At 44.7% G+C, this 21,635-nt stretch overlaps 1 protein-coding gene across 1 annotated transcript in view; it reads right to left on the bottom strand.

Moving 5' to 3' along the window:
* Positions 1–6,067: 6,067 nt before the first annotated feature.
* Positions 6,068–21,635, bottom strand: part of LOC135383758 (uncharacterized) — a 153,885-nt gene continuing 138,317 nt past the window's right edge. Inside the window, exons 4-5 of the mRNA XM_064613092.1 lie at positions 7,359–7,379; positions 6,068–6,158 (exon numbers count right to left, since the gene is read on the bottom strand). Of these exons, the coding sequence (XP_064469162.1) occupies positions 6,070–6,158; positions 7,359–7,379 (110 nt within the window). The 3' untranslated portion in view covers positions 6,068–6,069. The remainder of the gene's footprint in view (positions 6,159–7,358; positions 7,380–21,635) is intronic.

Raw genomic sequence — 21,635 nt, forward strand, 5'->3', positions numbered from 1 at the left:
ATGATAATATGGGGTGTTTCACCACGGTGGTGCGGTACCCTACGACATTGCACGTTGACTATACAACCCTCCTCATAAAGAACAGAACAGAACGTTGCTACGGTGTAACGCGTTCTACGACTGCACGTCTTACCAATGCCGGCAATCCTAGAAAATGTTTCATTATTCCTTCGCGTATGGGTAGCCGTCTAAAACTTTGACGATTATCAATAAACATCTACCAGACAAATGTCATCATGACGTTGGTAGACAGAGTGAAACCGAAACAGATCGGAAGGGGAGAGCTGGGTTCCACGAATGGGCAGTTGTTCGCTGAAAGAAATGTAGGAGCGAAGGTCGCGTCCCTTTCAGAGACCATCGTAATCCCCTCAAGACCGCGGCTTTCGGGCGCGACCTTGTCCGCCACTAGCTTTGAACGTAGTTCGACTCTACCAAACTCGTGGCGCTGTCGAAGACTATAACGTCATTTGTTTACAAACAGGTAGAGGTCTATCCGTCATTTGAGATAAGACTGGCGCCGCCGTGCGGCCAACCCGCGAAATAAAGTGATAGGCACGAACATGTTCTCTTCGTGTCCACGATAGACATGGAACCATGGAGGAAGGAAACACAGGAGCGGCCGTTTCGAACAGATTTCCGTGGGACCCCTCTGGCGGTCGCTCCTGTCAAAACCGCCATTGCTTCCTGTCCACCACGTGATCCTCTCTAAAGTTTCGAATTAGCAACGCTTTGTTGCTCGCGCTCCTTTCTCTGCTTTTATGCTTTTCCAAAGTCATTTACTCTTAAAATGTGAGCACCAGTGCGGGAACAACGTTTTGTTAACATGTTCTTACCGCGGTTGCGGCTGCCGTTCAACAGAAATCAGCTCTGTCACGGGAAGAACACTTCATTCGTAATAAGTACGTACTGGATCGGTTGTTCCGTACTGCTGTCTGTGTGAGTCATCTTGAATCGTTCCTTTACAAACGGGCGCTGTGCTACAGTCGCAGATTCATTTGATTTCCTCCATTGTTGTACAAGTTTGATTACTGGCATGCTTTGCCAGTTCAGCAACAAACACACAAAACGTGGCCACATCGACACACAAAACATGGCCATATCGTCACACAAAGGTCGCTGCCACGAATGATGTTTCTGGTCCTACGTGCTTGTCCTGCTGACCGTGACCGGTCTTTTAGTAGAAGGGTAAACCGAGAGTAATCTTCCGAACGCACACAAATAAAACTGGACGGGTTGCGTTTATCACAATGCAGATATCTGAACTGCAAGGCAAATCACGACTCCCGTCGTCTGCTTTAGGAGCTGGCCTGAGCATGCTCTTGGGGGTCACGTGAGCGGTCACATGGTAGACAGGAGCATCCCAGAATGCAGTGTGAGAAGCTGGCACGCCCGTCCCAATGACAAAAAGTTTGAAGGGCCGCTCCTGTGTTTCCTTCATCCATGCATAGAACTCTATATTGGTTCTAATATCAAGGCTCACTATAGGGGGTGCCGTTGATCCCATATTGTCGCTGCTTTCGGTAATGCATAATAATAATACATGCTCATGACAGATCTAAAGAAAGACGCGACACCAAAAGTAGCATGAAGCACGTGAGGACCGGGCGTCGTGAACAATCCGCCTTTTCAGAAAGAGATGGCGCCACCGCTCGGGGCTAACTGGCGAAATAGAACGGTTGTCAATCATGGCGTCAACTAAAACCATATGCGTGCTGTCTCCGTTTTTCATAAAGGGTTAATTTGATATAACCAGAAGTTCATGGAGCGACCGGGATGCAACACTGTACCTGGGGGGGGGGGAGGGGGGGGACTCATCTGTCATCACGGACTGGAGCAAGGTTATTACCGATGTTCTGTGCCCGAGCAGCGGTAGAACGGAAATTGAAAAAGCCAAACTTCACCCATATGCTGCACTTTCCTTTGCAACTGCTGAACGAACATGCTGCCGCCATCTTTGTCAAGAAGACTTCCGTTCCATAAGTTAACGAAATGTTGCCTCTCACCGCAAAAATGTGCAACTCGATAACATGTGGATAAGAGTGGCAGACGACGAACGACAACCACATTGTTTCGCCAAAGTCCCGACAGAATGCGCCACTGTCTTGTCCTGCTCCGTTAACATATTATGAAATGGCCCATTGTCCCCCTGAAAGAGAAAGAAGGAAAGAAAGCAAAGGAAGATTCCCTTCCATCAACCCCAAACAGTACCCCTTTATTCGCGATCATATAATCTCATGCTTAGCTATCATCTCGTTCCTCCTTCAGCGTGATTTCGGCACATATTTTCTTTTATTCCTACCTACCGAAAAAAAGAACGAAAGAGAAACAGCAGCAGGCCAGGGTTCTTGATACGCCTTCCAGCAATGCTATTTTCGCGCTTTCAACCATTCCTCTTGGCGCGTTGTACGGCGCTCTAAGACAGCAGTCAAAAAAAAAAAAAAGAAAAGGAGAGCGAAAGAAATCTCAATTGCCAGTCTCCGTTAGAAAATTGATCTCTCCGAAAAGTGAGATAAAAAGAGAGGAACCGATATCGCAGCAGATAAACGTGGTTCAACAAACGGGCCCGAAGCAGAGGGGGGGGGGGGGGACAATAACCTCGTCGCTCGCGGTAATACGGGGGTGCGAAATGGTACGTACCTTTCAGTCTAGAATTCCTCGGCAAACTCGAATAATAGATGCACAATTCAGAGGCACGGAACATTCAGCGCAAGTGCGCAGGAAGCAGTGATACACCCTCACTCACGACAGCAAGGAGTCGTCTCGATGTTCCACTCGTGTATACTTCACATTTATTCATCGACTTGATTCGAACATAAAACGTGGTGTATGGCGGCATCCGAACGGTATACATACAGGCTTGTCTTCGGGACAGACGAAGATCACACATATGTACAATTAAAACACCAAGCGGAAATTGTTTGTTTTGATTGCTGTACACAACACTGACTGTCCGGCAGACCATAATCAGCTCAGCAGCAACTGCGGTTACAGTGACACGCCTCGCTTTCATTTAAACGAGACCGAGAGGCACGTATCAAACACACAACGTGTCAGGCCGAGAGTTGCATCGTGCGTTATTATGACGTCGCTCGGAGAAAAAAGAAAAGAAAAAAACGCGTCTCCTGTCCTGGCTAAAACACCGAACAAGCTGGTGAAATGATGTTGCTCCACGGGTATATCGTGCACACCTTGGAGGCCGTGGCGAAGGCACCTGCTTGCTCCCAGCAATGGCGAATGATGTTCTCGAGATGTGCCACTTTACGCACCGTGGCTGTCTCTCAGGGGCTTTTCTCTTTTGGACGAAAAGGCGGGTGCAGCGCCTAGAGGACACGCTGCGTGCGACTGGCTTCTTCCTCGCGGCCTGCTCTCCCACCCTGCGGCCTCAGGCTGTTAGGCGGGCTTACCTGTAAAGTGAATGCAACATGTAGATGGACTGTTTTCTATAACACCAGCACCGCCATTATGATCATCAACACGTATATAGATGCACGTAATTTTTAGCGTTATTGTACTAATACAGCCTGTACAGTGCTGGACAAAAGTTCACGGAACAGGCCCCAGCACGTTCCTTCCTCGGAGTGACAGGCTAGCAAGTAATGGGACCATTAGCACTCAAAGACATGTGATTGGGTAACCCAGCCACCTGTTTACAAGTCCGTTCGAGCCCATTCACTGCTAGCTTGTCACTCCGGGGAAGGAATGCGTCGGTGCGGGTTTCCCTAAACTTTTGTTCAGCACTGTACATGTTCGATATAAGTCACTGTATCGTCTGTAAGCTAGTTTTTCAAAATTCGTTTAAAGTGCTTCTTCGTATTCGAGAGCTGTAGACGCAAACCTGTTGTTGATTGTAAGCTTCGACTTTGATGTCTGAGTTCTTCAGTTGTCCTTATTTTAAAAAGATGTATAACCGCGGCACATTTAATGTTGTGCTGCAAATAGGTAGTTCTTGTTCTCCTCGTGTGTGCCCAGTAAGAAGTTTACGAAACGTTAAAGGAGCATGGAAGTCACATTTAACATGGCTCGAAACCCTGCTTAATCTGTGAAGCTGCCCACCAGAAGTCACCCTGCAAAATATTTTCGCTCTGGGGCGTATAGTCACTGCGCAATAAAATTGACAAAAGACAGTCGGAGAAAGCAGTCAGCAGCTTGACAGATGAGGCAGGTTTTCGAGTGACGTTAAATGTCACCTCATTGCTCCTTTAAGGAGGTTGTGCATTGTTGTTTGGCTAATGATGAAACGGTGCTCTTGTAAACAACAGGATATTAGGCCTGGAGTAGCTTGGCCCATGGTAAGCGGGCTCACATCTCCATATTCTTTCCCCTACCACCATCATCATCAGGATATTAGCACACCTAATCGTAATAAATATGTACTGGGCAGACCTGTGAAACGTGCCGTTTCGTGTACTGTCCCACATCATATGTTTAGACACGAAACTAAATCGTTGCATTGTTGTTCATTTAACAGGTTAAGGAAAAGCAGGCAAAATTACGACGATGATGATGATTTTCGATTTTTGGGACCTAGGGTGCATACGTAATGGCTGAACTTTAAGGTTCGCAATACATACATGGACATTTATTCTGAGACCTCGCGGCAAATGGTAACAGAATAATTGACGCACGGATAAATTAGAGGGAACGATATTGTGAAACAATATTTTTTTTTCTCGTGACAGGTATGCAGCAAAGCACTGTTAGTCAGAACGGGTTTGGCAGAAATACTGACACTGCGCGAATGAAATAAAATCCAACAGCACGTACAAGACGAAGGGCTCAAGTCCAACTATATCATGATTCCTCTACCCTGAATCAAACGACCCGTTGATTGCTTCATCAACGTTCTAGATAGGAATACGCATACATCAGCAAAGAGGAGCTTTTACGGTTGGCTTTCTTAGCAATGATCCCCATTACCCGAAATTTCGCTCTATCGGAGTTGGTGGAAACCTTTGATTGAAGAAACAAGTTTATCTGGCAAGTATCTCGATCTTTTTTTATCTTGCCGCCAGTGGAAGAAGGTTAGCGGCCGCATGGGCTGATGAGCTTGATTAGGCATTCTGAGGAGGGCCATCATTAGGCCGCTTCTTTCCCACCTCTCATTACCTCTCACTCTCTCCACATCTGGCCTCCCTTATCGGCTTCCTGGCTCGGTCGCCAATTCTAAGGGCCTGAGTCCATTAGCCTCATTGCGCGAGACTCTCAAAGCCTTCCAGATCACCTAGGCCCCCACGGACGCCTTGAAAAATTAATTCTTGCCATTGGCCGGATAAGCTTCGCTTCTTTCGCGTGTAATCCTCCATGCGGTAAAGAGCTTCATCGAGAAAACAGGCACGTCTCCGCGTATGAGAAAGAATACACACCCAGTTGGCAGAGCGCATTTCACGTTAATAGATGTGGAGTAAACATGTAGATTTGTGAAGCTCGCTACGGGATTATACGCCAGCTTCAAATAAGGAGGTGGCAAAAATGAAATAGTGAACCGTCATAGGACTGTCTACTATCGATTCGAACTGCTTTTTGTTAATCGTCATATTGCACACTATGTTATGAATAAAAAACAAAACAATAAGGACTGTAAAAATGACTATCGTAATGTCAGTAACGCAAGGGATTCTACATCAGGATATTTGTTATATGTGCAAAGCACCAAGAAGCGAAATAGCTTCGTAATTGACGCTTTGACCGTGCTGTGTGTCCAGCAAAACAATTCTCGAAGAAAATGAACCATCACCAGTGCCAGAGGAAGGTTTCAGGTGTTCAAACCCCCCACCCGCACTGAAATCGCATCTTCGGTAGTGCATTTCGGAGAGGGAAACAAGGGTGATACCCCCCCGCCCCCCCCAAAAAAAAAACGAAAAAAAAAAAAGAAAGAGAAAAACGTAATGTCCCCATAGAACCCCTACCGAATTTTTTTTTTTTTTTTTTCTGGCGACACCACTGGCTATCACAACTCAAGTGACAGTTTGCACTTTCGTACTGGCCTTCCGAAGGCACATTGAGGGAAAAGCATAATGAGAGATCAAGTGCGGCCAGACTGACAAGAACATTGACAAAGAAACTTGCCTGCTAGAGCGACAAGAGGAACTTATAGATGCTGTAGATTGATGTGACGTAGAAAACCCAAGATGTCGACATAGACGAGCTTTCGGAAGTTCCTGCGAAAAGCAAAGACGTTAATCCCGTCAACGCAACGTTGAAAGACACCTTTTGCAGGAGTCTCCGAATGTTAAGTGTCGCAGGCTCCTGCAGCTATTAACAGAGAATGACTTCATTGTATCGTATTTGATGTTTTTACGAGATATAATGAATCGGTAAGGGTACTGCTACGATTCAGGTTTTCCTTCTTTCAATAAATTAGCGGAGATATCACTGATAATTTTTGCTCTCATGGTTACCAACTGTACTTCATTCCGATGGCACAAGAGCGCATTCCGATGGAACATACTCCTGTAAAGGGTACTCCACCGCTACTAAACACTTTCAGAGGAGAAGCCGACTTCAGAAATCCTATCGGGATACGAGCCACGCGGGTACATGATACCATGAAATTTTTTTGTTGTGCCGCTGCTGAAAATAATATATAACGCAATAGAGACTCAAGGTTTTGCTTTACTTCGCTTTTGATTAGTTCGCGCTGCGGTTAGATTGAAATCGTCCCGCAGCGTAAAGTCCGCCAAATCAATCGACGATTGTTGTAATTGTAATTCCATTTTGTTTAGCTCGCGTGGGTTACCTCATCATGTTAACTCGCGTAATTCATTCATCATAGAGCGTTGGTCGCCTAAGTTATTGCTCGCATCGTACTATTACATGCATATCGTGCTACATATTATTGCTCATGTCCTTGACGTAACAGAGACAAATATGCAGCTTAAAAGAATTCCGAACCTTATTAGCGTGACGTACTTCTTGGTAAGACGACGACTATTTCACTATTTCCCCATTCCATTTGACTAGACATAACCACTCCGACTCTCTTCATGAAGCACATTCAAGTCCTTTCTCGAACCTTGCTCTCCAAAGAGTTCACTCTGTCACGCTACGCATGCTCGCTACAATGCCCCTTCACACTCTTCCAAGAGCTAAAATTTCTGCACACAGCATTTTCGATACCATTAGGAATTTACGATCTTGTCGAACCTAAGCGTGCACTGAAAATGCCTGTCACCGTGTCAGGTATCGATGCTATTTTCGAATTCCCAGTTTCAATGGGGGGGAACCAGGGAAGCAAGTTTTGATAGAGGCCGTTCTTTTTATAGTGAGTAGAGGCTCGTAAAAGAGGAACGTATGTGCCGGACACTCGTTTTATTCCCTCTTTTTACGCAGCACTGGAACGTACAGGAAGCAAAACTTACCGAAAGCTCCCCAGGTAAGCTCTGTAAAAGAGAAGAAACGTATTTTAGCTTTACACCGTAGACGGCTTACATAATCAAATTAGACGAAGTTTGCGAGCAGTAAAAACGCAACAAGAAGCACTGGAGGTAGCCTCATTATTTATGTACTCTCGGAGGAAAGTTATACCAATAAATCTACCAATTTGTAAGTGTCCGTGTCGGCAGCAGTAGATTAGGCGTAGAGCGTAGTCGTATATTATGGACAAGCAGAAAATAGAGTGAAGAGGGGACTCTTAGTCAGAACGAATGTCCTCTTAAAGAAAGCAATTTTCGTGAGGGCCCGGCAGCTTCGAGCTGCATAGTTGCTGTCCGTGCTCCTTCTTTACGCCCGCTGTGCCGCTGGATGGAATGAGCTCCTGCCTCTCTGCATATTTCCCAAGCTTCCGAGGATCAAATAAAAGTCAACGTAAAATGTAGCACTTTTGTTGACGAAGAAAACACCATGATCGTATTATTATCAAAGGCACACAACTGGAATACATTGATAAGGAGATACTGCGCTTTTCTTATCACTGCAATGATAAGTTTGTAAAGCTTGATGGCTAAAGGGTGATAAGCAAGTACTCGCGTGCTATCGGTCATGCACACGTGTCAGTCTCCACGATGCGCATTGTTTCCCTGGAGAATGACTATAGTGAGTTTTAGTGCAACGTACGCAATCGGCTTTACGTACGTAAGGGACGTCATGGTGGTTTTGCGCACTGCGCGAAGCTCTCTTTATCTTTTGCGTGTGCGCAGAACCACCAACGCTATCCCTTACGTACGCAAAGGCGATAGCGTATAATCCACTAAATGTATCTAATATCGACGTTGTCGTCGATAATAGCAATTGTTAATGTGGCAAGCTCAACAGACTGTGATGGTGATCGCCCTGTTTACCATACCTTCACTAGCTGTGCCACCTTCACTATCGGTGCACTTATAAGAATACAACAAATATCGTATATATCGTATATATATTTGTTCTTACTGGGTTTTTGCCACCACCTGATGTGAATGGCGTGCAACGTAAGTTTAATACTGTAAACATTTGCGAACTGAAGTCGGAAATTTACCAAGTAAAGGTGACTTTTTTTACCCCACCAATGTGAAGAGCGTGTCTAATTTACTCAAACTAATGATAATTGACAGGTATATTCAGGAGCTATCCCATCGGAAAAAATAGCCGAGCATCATGCTGTACGGAGCTCCCAGAGGATAGCGCGGGACGATACATGATATTCACATCAGGGGTGGCAAAAACTAGTAAGAACAAATGCGGTCCACCGCATGATTCTACATTGCGTAGTTTTTTTATTACAATTCAATGACACGTTTTCTGGGACACCCTGTATATGTTGCGAGGCGACGCCTTGTGTATATGTGGGGCAGCCGTTTCAAAACTCGGTCCTGTTTGTGGAAATATAGCCAATTGCATACTCCCGTGCTCATTTCGCTTGCGTATGGGGCCCACAATCCTTAAACCAACTTCTCTTCCACACTTTTTAGATATACGCAAAGAGAGAGAGAGAGATCACACGCACGCACGTGCACACGTTTGAATTGCATAACCCATCCATCACACATTACACGCGTGATACAGATGACAATATGATTAAACTCTGTCCCTTGGACCTGCTTTCAATAAGAATAGCGAATGAATGCGGACGAAAGCGGGGCGATTAAGCACGTCATAAAGTTGTGTTCCACTTGTGATAAGACAAGAAAGCACGTACACGCACACTGAAAGAGAAAAAAAAAAAGTCGTTCAAAGCAATTCTCTTCCCTGCTGGCACAGGAGAAAAACGTCACACAGTAAAAAATTAGCAGTCTCCCTGCTGATGCAAGGAGGAGTAATGTGATAGCAATCGTTGACGTTAAATTGTGCGTAATGGTTTGCAGATATGGGTCAGATGTAGAAAAACAACTGCAGTTTATGGTGTAGTGCTAGAAAGGATAACATGCTGTGAGGTTGGACGGGAAGAAAAAGACAATACGGGGATAATAATAATTGGGAATAGGTTTACATGTAAGAAAATGCGGGGATAATTTTGAATTGCGCGTAATGGTTTGCAGGTAACGTTCAAAGGTAGGAGCACAAAAGTTATGATGTAATGCTACAGAGGATAACGCGCTGTGGGGTGTGAAGTGAAGAGAAACTTTGTCGCACCATGAGTATACCTTAAACACATAACCATCTCGTAACGTAGTTGCTAAATGTGAAAGTGAAGGAACCGCGAGCCCACACTTTGTCCCTCAATGAGTTTGAAGGTCGCACAGCACGGCAATCGTCCACCTCCGCCTGTATATGATCGTTTTACGCGGCCACAAACGAGCTTCCTGCGCAGGACCCGTGGAGGCCATGCGACCACTGAAGGTTTCTTTCTTTTTTTTCTTCTCACAGTGGGCATGACAGGTGCACGTTCCAAAGGAACACTATCGCATACTATTTCTGATATGCTTTACAGAATCGGTACGTTTCAGTGTGTCAGGTTCACAATCCACCTCAAAGTCGATTGTCGTGCCGTTGCCGGTAACAAACACCTGCAGTGAATGATGCACACTAAATTATATTTGTCGTGTATTTCGAGAGCTATTGATTTTAATGATCTGAAGGATTCACGTGAAACCTGTGGGGATGACGACAGGCCTAAATGAATTTACTGCAAGGCGTAGACAAAGGCCACCAGCATGGGAAGTCCGAGAACGACCGTTTATTCATGTCGGCAGGCCACCGCCACGACAAAGCATGACATCGCTCTCCCGCCTTTGCAGTCTCGCTTGCAAGATGTAATATAACGTAGCATTCCAATGCCCGCAGCTGCCTTGTGATAACATCGCCTAGCAGACACGCCCGGCGCTATGGTTTACTGCGCACTCCTAGCCGGCAGCGAGCTGTATTCGGGGAAAGGGGACGACACATATAGACTTGCCCGCGCCCACGGATCCCGTGACGCCATCTATAGGCCGAGCTGAGTTTTCGAATCAGAGAGAAAGGAATTTCTATGGAGTGAGCCCAATAATGATATCGCATTAAAAGCTGTTTGGACTTCCTAGGAGATAACGGTTTCACAACGGGACACTTTAGGAAAGATTCCCTGGGACGGAACCAAATGTTATAGGATGCAAACCGTCAAGTAGCCGAAACCTAGTACTCGCTCATGCCGTGTGTCATCGTACTAACCATCGTCTTGGATTTCACTTTTTCTCAACACGTCAGACGAACAGCAAGCGCCGACACCAACGCCCAGTGCACGAAGGCACAGACAACTAAAAATGGAATTCAAGGACGTGAAAGTTTATTAGTGCTTCAAAAAGCCATTCGCATTTTTTACCTCCCTATTTGTCCGCGTAACGAAACCGAACAATAGTGTCCTACGTTCGAAAAAAAAAAAAAAAAAAGAAGAAGAAGAAAAACTCTTTCGCCGCATCGTTCCCCAAGACAACGCTCTATCTGAATACGATTGTGCGCAGAAACTGAGCTCATTAGAGCAGTACAGCTCATGCCACGTCCTAAGCAAAGAAGAAAGTCGCAGAATCCCCGTAGGAACAAGTTCGTGGAAGCATGGCGGAAGAATTTACGTTGAAGGCACGTCTTCTCCTTGATGGGTGCCTCGCTGGAAGAGGAGTGGATCCAGATTTGATAATGAGCAACAAGATATGCGCGCGTACACATGTCGATCCCTTGAACGTGCCCAACGTGTTGTATCTGAAGTTCTGTGCTTTGTGCGTGTGCGTCGAAGTGAACTTATTGCATGTTTCTTCAAAACTGTTGTTTTCTCCGCAGCTGCATAAACTAATTCTTCAATATCAAGGATGCACTATAAAAACGAAGGCGTTGGATGGAAAGGCATCGGAGCTTAGGAATTGGCTTCCTTGTTAAGGGCTGCTGGCGCACGAGCAAATGTGGTACATGTATATATTCATTTGAATAAAAGAAGAAAAAGAAAAAAATATTGAGATCTTCGCCTAACTCTACGTTGATCTGGCTTTTTCTGATGCTTAGGCTGATAGGATGCCCTTATTGATTCCCAAATCCATGCGTCATCTCTATTTGGTACCTAGAAAGATGTCTGCTTGCCTGTAGAGTCATTTCCGAATTCCTACGTAATGTTTCATAATGTGAGGTTCCATAATGGCAATAAGGCAATAATTAAGACAGCTAAGTAGACAATATCACAGGATGAACTAAAGCCGGGTATGTGTAGTGCATACTTATGCGCGTGTAAAATGAAAACAAAGAGCAAATACTGTGGATGTCATATTACCTACGACGTTTTTTAAGGAAACGTGAAAGCCAAACATAGACACGTTTGACTTCATTTAACCTCCGATCGACACATTTAACTCAATACACCACACCATACGACTGCATTTAAACATTCCAGATATCCCACCCTGCGCTACACCTGGGCAGAAGGAAAAACTTGTTTAGTACCCCAAACTTACATCACACGCTCACTCGAGGCAGCGCAGCAATTTCGGCCTTTCTCCAGATCGAGGCTACATGCACAGCCCCCATCGGGCCTCTACCAAAACACAAAATCCTTCCTCCGACCATAGGCTAAGACCCGCAAACAAGATTACGCACAGAGGACACGATAGGCGGAATAGACGTGGAAGAAAACACACGATAATGAAAGGGGTAAAAGACAAGCGATGAGATAGAAAAGCAAAGTTGAAGCTGCACTCTCTGGACGCTACCTACAGCTCCTGCAGGACGGACGCGTCTGTCTGGCTTGTAGTTTGTTTGCCCCGAGAGAACGTTGCTGCGAGCTTTATCGGAAAAGGAGGCGACGACAATGAAGAGTATATGGTTTTTGAACTAATGTTTTGGAGAGAAGGGGCACTTTTCTTTGAACAGTTCATTTGTTTATTTGCATTTAAGTCAGGCTACGTTTGGTGTGAAGTACATTTACACTATCCACTGAGTAAAAATAAATAAATAACTAAATGTGTGGATATGATTCAAAAGCATGCAGTAGGTGTAGGTGGTGTACGTTACACCTGTAATACGGTACATCATATACTGAATGAAGACAGAGCATACCCAACTCCTTTGCAAGTGTAAAACCTCTGTCACTGAGAACACTCTGTATTGTGTTATGTTCACACCCCGGTCACGCGGGCAGTCTTCAGTTATCATTGAATCCAATGGGCATTGAACTAGGATGCCTGAATACTGGCCCCCTCTGTGTAGAGTGGTGTCACCCTTTGCAGAAGCGAATGCCGCAAAGCCGCCATGTTTGCGCCCACGCTTACCATGCATGAATGCTCTGTACCGATTTCACACATTATTTCAAACCCCCTCTGCTATGTATTTACTCAACTCCAAAATGGAGTGTGTAGCTAAGCGTATAGCAACACTTTTGTGAGTGTATCGCGAGCTGTGCGTGGGCGTAAAGATGGCAGAAATTCGTAGCAGACGACGCGGTTGTCTTCACCCTATGCAGAGGGTGCTAGTATTGAGGCATCCTAAACTGAACATACACATAGCGCCACCAAGCATGCAACGTGGTCACTTCTCAAATAAGATTGGATCCAATGCTTCCTGACAGGTTGACACGTTGCTCACTTGGCGGCGCTACGCGTATATTCAATGTCCATTGGTATCAATAATCATTGAAGACGGCCCCGTGTGACAGGGGTATCACTCTCCTTTTTGGAAGCGTAGTAGTCTACGAAGTGCAGCTTTACTCATTACGGGAGTAAAAGCTATTTTAGCGAGGAGGGTAAAGTTATGTTAATCTGTTACGGCGACGTCACGTCGTTATTACTTTCGTTCTTTTTTATTGATTTTATTTTTATTGTTATTTTTTTATTCTCGTTTTTTTTTTACTTAGTGCCGCCCTTAACGACACCAGATGCCGCGGCTCGAGGATATCATCAAGAACAGTCTATGGCTTCAAGTAACATCGCAGGCAGGTTATTTTTACACAGTTGCAGGTGGCAGCAGCGAGGCATCATAATTTTTGCTCAATTTGAAAGTAAGAGCACGCTGGTCCTCAAAAAATTTACTTCGACAGAAACGATGTCGCGTTTCTAATTACATTCTACACGGAACAACCACGTTTAGTGCTGAATGAATGAAATCTGAATCATTGACATAGGTGTACGTCTTCCATATGGTAACTATAAAATAAAAATGGGCTGTCTTCATTCGCCAGTTCTTACATATATTTTTTCGCTAGTGCATAATAAGCCGAAACTGAAAGGACACGCGACACTTTAGAAAACAACCATTCAATGCACACATTGGATGTTTTCATGTGTTTGCAAATACTATGTATCTGCTGCAATGCAAACATTAGGACGCGATTGCGCACGCGTGTTCTGACTCTCTTTCGACGTATTAAGGAAATCGCAAATGACGTAGAAAATGTGCGGCGAGCAACGTCGTGCAGCCCGCACAGGCACAGACGACCGAATCGGGGACATCAATTAGTTTTCCTTCGACATATGCTGCGTATACGTATCTCTCGGCCACCTCTTACTGCTTCTTTTCTGCTTTCTTTCCTGCGTACATAAGGGCGCGATAGAATAAGAATGAAGCAAACAAAATAACTGAAATCGCTCCCCTGAAACTCACATTAGTCGCAAAGTCGATATTGCGCCTCTGCTTTTGAAAAACTTTGCTTTTTATTTCGCGTCACCCAACTTTTCTTTCCTTTCGCTTCCGTATCCGTAATTATTTTGTACAGAGCTTACCTTTAATAATGCTCCTCAAAGAAAATCATTCACTGTCGGCATAGAAAAAGATGGGACGTCATCCCCATCCTGCTCCCATCAATGTTGAGATTACAATGGACTTTTTCGTCGGTTTTTTCTTCTTTCTTTCTTTCTTTTTCTTTCATTCAGTCTACATAGGAACAATGAAATTGACGTTTTCAGCGAGCTTGTTTCCGACTCCATATTGCAGAGCGCTTTGCCAGCGTAAAAGGTAAGCAATGGACGAACAAGTACGCGTCGTACGTGACGAGATTTATGATTCTGCTTTCTTTGTCATTCGCGTACGGAGAACCGACGGGAAATAATTTTGTCCTTGTACAGGAAATGAAAATCTGCTAGCGTATGAATGTTGCTGCCCTTTTTTGGACGTTCCAGTTTTTCTTCCTTCTTACTCTACGTGCGTTTTATTTGTCTCTTGGAGAGGAAATGACCGCAACAAGTTCCTACGTTTGCTTTTTTACCTCTGTGTGCGCACGATAACTTCGTCAGATATTTGGACCGGTACCACTTGTGCACTTTGCCCGCTGTGCTTGCTTATGCAAATTGTTGCGCAGGTCACGTTGATGGCGACAGAACGAAAACACTTTCATCTGGAATGACATGCGCCATGCCGTCAACGTAGAGGGCTTCTTTTTTCTTTTCTTTTTTTATGGCCGCTGGCAAGTGCTATGTTTGCGAATGGTTCTGAGGGTTTTATCGTTCAATAACAAGGTGAGCACGAACTGACAGTTTAGTTGTGCCGTGGTTTCATCTGGGATTTTGTTTGTCGTGTGTTCGTGTACCTGGAGTTGGAAGCCATCAAATAATGTCTAGACGACATCCGGTTGTCTTGGGTCCAGTACGGACCCATCCTCAGTAACTTCTCTCTCGCGTGACGAACGCACGAGAGAAGCGACAGTTTCGTCCTGTGATTAAATGGGTCGCGCACATAAGAGTATGACAAACAGCTTGGGCACGTTGTGTTAATTGTCCGTAATCATTCTAAAGCGGACTTACACATGCACATATCATAAAAAAAAACGACATAATACGAGAATACTGTCTTTTAGTTTCCCACCCTTTATCCTTTCTCGTTTACCACCCCTTCACCCCTTCCCCTTTCACAAAGGAGTGAAACTTGCCGCCTTGTCCAAGCAGGCAGACCTCACTCCTCTTCCTTAGAACACCATACCACCACCACTATCTCAGTGCCAAATTATTTTGCATAGTGTATTTTAGACGCGATTATTACAGGGACGGGGCATCAGTATTTCCACTTGTGAGAATGCACGTCGGGTTGGGAATGTGACGCTGGCTCCTTTTGACACACGGACGAAGAAATGTGCAAGCAGTTCGATTTCAGGGCAACAGAAACTGTTCGAATTTCAGGGCGACAGAGACAAGAAGTACCATCCAGGTACAGGAAAAGAAACGCGCAGAAAACATTGTTTCTAAGGCGAATAGAGAGCGCCTGACGATATCGATATTACTGGACATATATTTTGCCCTTTGATGTCACCACGGCTGAAAATGGTACTGGCCCCTGCAGGAAGCGTCAGTCGGCGTCGTCGATAAGAAACTCGAAATGCGCTTCCTTTTCATCCGGACAGAATGCTCGAGAAAGGTTTCTCCGGCGCCTAGTCCATACGCAGCCGGATTGAAGAGCGAGCAATAGGCGTCATGCATTTCCCCCATATACCTTTCTTCCGTTTCTTTCCTTTTTTCGTTTTCCTTCTATCTTTTCGTTCCCTTTCCTCTTTTTTTTCGTTCCTTTTCATGAAAGCAATAGCAAGTCGGTCTATGCCTGACTAACCGTCCCGTGCTTTTTTTCTCAATAAACATATCTCCCCCCCCCCCCCCCTCCCCGTATACCGTGGAAGGCAAACACTGGCCGTGTCGCGAGCGGCGTTTCAAAAAGGGCAGCTGCCGCTAAGCGTCTATCGATTCGTGCCACTATACGGAGGGGAAGACTCGCTTTAATTTGTCTTGTTGACCTTTAGTGCTTATCGCGGCGCCCGCTGACGGTACTCGGCCATGGCATGTGGATTGGCCGACGGGAAATTTAATTAAGAGCGTGCGCGACTCCTGGAGGATATCGCCTGTTGAGCTGGTTGATCGCATTTGCTTCTTCACTGCGGTTTCGGTGGAGCCATGTGCGGCGGGTGTTCAAGCGGGCGGGCCTTATTTGCATCAAGGTTCAGTTACTGACCTTTGAACAAAGCAGCGCCACGATCGCATGCTGCCTGGAAAACGGCATATCACACGCCGCGTAATGCAATATGCGCTCTTAAAATGATGCGCTCTAAAAAGCGCTCGCAATATCGACTCGCCGTTTTTGGAGACATGCACGCAAGGGGGGCATCGTCACGACTGCAGCCAGTAAGCATGAAAGGGGGCGATCGCTCCTGATTTGTGGAAAGCGCGGATGTACGTCTTTTTGTGACAAACTACATGAAGGTCACAAAGAAGGGTACGCCTCTCACTGCAACAAAATCATTTGAGAGAACCTTGTCATTCGGGATGATGATTGGCTAGGAGCACGTCACGTCGTAAACTTCTGCGTTAAGAATGTGTAACGCCTTACGTGAAGCAACTAACAGATAAGAACGGCGGGGACGGAGGCGAGCTGCTGGTGACAGATATCAGCATCCCTGAGTCAACACAACACGAATCTGACGCAGCTGTGTTTAAGACTCGCGCTGTGTTGTGTTCTTCGGTCTGAGGGCATAGCATCGATGTACGAGGAATAAATTTGGGAGGAAATGAATGTAAAACGTGACATTGCATTGGGCGGGCCGAGTCACTTCGGTATTCGTTGACAGGCATGTTGGCAAGGTTTAACAATACGCGGATACAGCACGGAACGAAGAGAGAGAGAGAGAGAACCTAAACCTAAACTCTTCAAAGTATGAATGGTTCCATTACTCGTATTTTTGCTATATGAGGAACCGTGAGAATACGGAATCCCAGTTTACAATAGACAGTGTTGGCATACCGTTGATAAGGTCACGGCGAAGCTACGGTGCCTACCGGCACAAATGATAACGTGCATGACTCAGAATCTTATCAGTTGTTTGGGTGCGGTAGACAGGGTACTCCGGTAGCCACGTTAGCAACGGTCTACTCACGCTCACTAATGCCACGGTATCGGAGAAGACGGTGGCACGAACTTGCCAGTCTTCACATTGAAAATGTTGGCAGTGTGGCGCTTACGCATTCGCACGACGCGGAAACCCTACACCATCCACTGTTGATAAAGGGCGCTGAAACTCCCACCGGGACTTATAAATTAACTCGCAGGCACACCGCTCCACTGATGCTGGCTATGAGCTAAGTTGCGAAGAAGCGTAGGTGCCTTGAACTCTAGCATTTTTTTGCCTTTGACCGTATTTGCGTTTGTCGCCAAATCGACGCCGCACAGCGGTGAAACTCGGGACTAGCCGATCCAGGTACACACGGCCGACCCCGCGTTCTATTGCGGAGAAGTGGCTGCTTTTCGCATGGGTCGCTGACCTGCACCTGTATTTTGCTGTTGAAATCATGGATGAAGGGAACAGTGCAGAGAACGACCAGCAAATTAAACCAAACTACTTTTGTTCTGTGCCGCAATGCGACCCTGCGCGCCAAGGGAACCAGCCAGTCTGTCTTTCCGCGTTTTCTTCTTTCCACACATGGAATACCGCCTACTTTGACGCATCCTCGGAAGAGATGGATTGAGCGACTCGAAATCAGCAAATCTGTTACATCAGCAATGGTTGTGTGTGTATGGCAGAGCTCTTGGAGCGGTACTGCCTACATATCTGATGAACGTTCTTATTTTTTCTTTTTCTGAAGCACACTTCGGTGAAACTCACGTCAGTAAGGGAAGCAAAACCTTGTAGGCAAAATATAACACTTTTTTTTTCAAACTTTAGTAGCCATTATGAGCAGGAAAGCGAAGGGGATAGGGCGAAAACGTATACCAAGTCAGTTTTGTAACAGTGCATTTGAATCAGCGCGTCAAATCACTTGGGGAAAGAATTCAGAAAGAATGCGACGTTTCGTTAAGGTTTCCCCAAAACATGCGCACCAGTGACACACGGGTGTGGCAACATTACCCTGTAAATTCTAAACTACATTCATACACGCGCTACACACTTAGAAGATCTTACCTGTAAGAGAGCATCAGCACATATATCGTGTGCTTGCATGTCTCTGACATTCCTGCAGCGGAGGACACTCGCTGCTTGCTATTTCGGCCTCGCAACCGATAAACGTGAAATTCACCTTCACGAAGTGTGTTTGATCAAACACGCCGGAACTTCGCAAATAATACGCTACAACTATAGCCTTCCCTTTGGTCAACTCGGTTACGCCTGCCAGAAGTATATGGGCAGCGTTTAATACACGATCGCCTTCAACGCATCGAGAATCAACATTGCAGTTCAGAAATCTCAAAATCGAAACTCTGCGACAACCTGGTAACGTCCGCCATGTTGGAGGTTAGATGCGCCACCTACAGGTCGCGCAAAACGCGAATTGCCATACACCGCCAAATTTGTAAATAAGTGCATTTGTGGTATAGCGTTTAGGCCACGGACAGAGAAGTGCTTGGGACGAGCCCTAGACTTCCAACTGGTTTATTAACGAAACACACTGCAAGAAAACACCACACCCAAAACGCTGATGTGTAGTCATCGCTGCGTGTCCCACTTTTCAACGAACATGAACTCCTTAGTTAATAAAAAAAGAAAATAAATTTTTATGCAGCCCCTTGGGGGAGGGGAGGGGGTAACGGCAGGATAGGCTCGCCGTTGTTGGCCACACAGAAGTGGGCGTCGTCATGACTATAGCAAAAAACAAAAAAAAAAAAACAAACAAACCAAACCCAAAGAAAGGAAGGACGGATAGAGGATAGAGGAGGATGAAGGATGGGGATGCGGTGCGAGTGCACGAGTTCGCCTGGGAGAGCAAAGTATTAGATGGGTCGTTGAGCAAGGCCTGCCTTCTGCAGAAAGAGAGACTCTTATTTTGTAATCCACCCGATGGCTGGCTTATACATAGCGACCTCAATTTCCTTGCAGTTCTTCTTCGCATACAGAGAGGTTGAATTGTGCTGCCATGCCGCTTGTCTTTCCTGAAGAAATACTCCAGACTTTCGGCATTTTCTTGCAATTGATTCACAGTTTTCAATATAATTTTGGGCGACACAAGGTTTCCGAACTTGCTTCCTGTTGCTCTAACTGCATTTGTCGTTTCATGCTGAGCATCCACGGCCTTTGAACGGCCCCTGTGGCAGTTCTTGGGCACCAATAAATCATTTTATTATTATTATTATTATTATTATTATTATTATTGTTATAGTACATGTATAGTGACAGAGTGCAGCAGGATAGTGCGCTTTGCATGACATCATGCTCGTAAAGCATTGTTTACTTATTTATTTCCTGTAGTGTTAGTCCCAAGGGAGCGGCACAGGGCGCATGAGAACTTTAACAGGCTTATTTTCAAATTTTCAGGCTTATTTTATTTATGGACATTTTCAAATCTGGCGACAAAGCGTCAGTTGTAGAATTACCGCCCAGTCTCTTTGCTCAGTATTTCTGGCAAAATATTGGAGCATATTATATTTTCAAATATCATGAGCCATTTGTCACACAATGACTTCCTTTCACTAGCCCAGCATGGTTTTCGTAGCAAGCATTCATGCACTTCCCAGCTAACCTGCTTTTATCACGACTTGGCTTACAACTTTGACAAACAAATTCGCACTGATTGTGTATTTATTGATTTTAGGAAAGCGTTTGACACAGTAGATCATAATTTATTGTTGTTTAAACTGTCTTCTTTAAGCTTAGACCCAAAAGTTTCCATGTGGCTCACCGATTATTTTGAATGCCGGAGATAATGTGCAGTTATTAACGGAGTGAATTCGCCTTCGACTGTTGTTATATCGGGTGTTCCGCAAGGATCCGTGCTAGGTCCTCTTTTATTTTTGATTTTCATAAACGATCTTGTCGGTGTTGTTGGTTCTTCCATCAGGTTATTTGCAAATGACTGTGTAATTTATCGGGCCATAGACACGGTTCATGATGTTAATATTTTTCAACGTCATTTAAGTAAAGTGGAGTTATGGTGCAGAGACTGGGGTATTTAACTGAACGAGGGCAAATGTAAGGCAATGTCGTTTTCTAATAGCATCAACGTCTTAAACTATACATTGTGTAATTCTATCCTCGAAACGGTTCACGAATATAAATATCTAGGTGTCAAAATTCAAAGAAGTCTTAAATGGGAAAAATACATTGACATGATCGTTAATGAAGCTAGCAGAACTCTTGGCTTTTTTAGAAGAAATTTTAAAGGGGCTCCCAGGGACATTAAGGAGATGTTAGTCTATAAATCGTATGTTCGACCTATTTTGGAATACTCTAGCACGGTTTGGGATCTGCATGAGTATGGTTGTAAACGATAACTTGAAAAAATTCAAAGTCAAACAGCAAAGTTTGTGACAAATTCATATTCACCTTACGTTCGATCTGCGCATTTAAAATCCATGCTGGGCTGGGTGTCTTTGGAGTCTCGGAGAACGCAAGCTCGGTTGAAATTTCTCCGTGATATTTATTTCAATCTTTTTGGCATACCTTCTGGAAACTACTTGTTTCCTTCTAGTTTTATTTCTAAACGCCTAGATCACGAACACAAGATTGAGCCTTACCGTTTTAGATCAACAATCTTTCAAAACCCTTTTTTTGTTAAAACTATCCCCGAATGGAACAGCCTCCCTCGTGACTTAATTCATTCTGCCTCCAATGACATCTTCTTGAAAAGAGTGCAAGAATTTCTGTTGTGTTAAATGCTATTATAATCTTATACATTGAAAAGATGTTTTTTTGTATGTACTGTTATGTTCTCCTCTCCCCTACGTAGTGCCACCCACGTGGAATTGTAGGGTACATGAAATAAATAAATAAATAAATAAATTTCAAAAGTTTAGTTTTCACACTTGCCAATGGGAAACGTGTAACAGCAATCAAAACAGATAACCATTAATGAATATCAACACTGAAGTGTAACGATAAGGATGTCGCGGCTACGAAGACGCGTAAAAGTAACCAGCTACAATGTATAGTCCAAGCAACGTAAATTTTGAATGAAAGACATGTTGTCGTTTGTCCTAACTATCATTTGGGTAATGCGTTCCAAGTTGTAATAATTTGTAGAAAATAAGAATGCCTAAATACATCTACTCTCGCTTTATACGGCTTATTATGTGCTCTCTCTAGTCGTATCTCTGTATTCGTTGTTGAGAGTTTTTGAAACAGGTGTACAGTTTTAAGCAGTGTTGAAGGTAACTGATTACTGTAACTAAGCTACTTGTTTCGGTAACTTTGAGCTTTATATACACTATGATAAATTTTATGATAATAATTGGGCGGTTTCATCGTCAGGGTCGATACTCTACCCCATTGCATTACGAGATCAAAATCGTCATATGCCTCCATAAATAAGTACATAAAGGCACGCTTCCTTCGTCATATCAAATATTGGTATAGCTTTCGTATAGCAAAA

Source organism: Ornithodoros turicata, chromosome 2 (assembly GCF_037126465.1).
Source record: "Ornithodoros turicata isolate Travis chromosome 2, ASM3712646v1, whole genome shotgun sequence".
Classification (NCBI taxonomy): Eukaryota; Metazoa; Arthropoda; class Arachnida; order Ixodida; family Argasidae; genus Ornithodoros; species Ornithodoros turicata.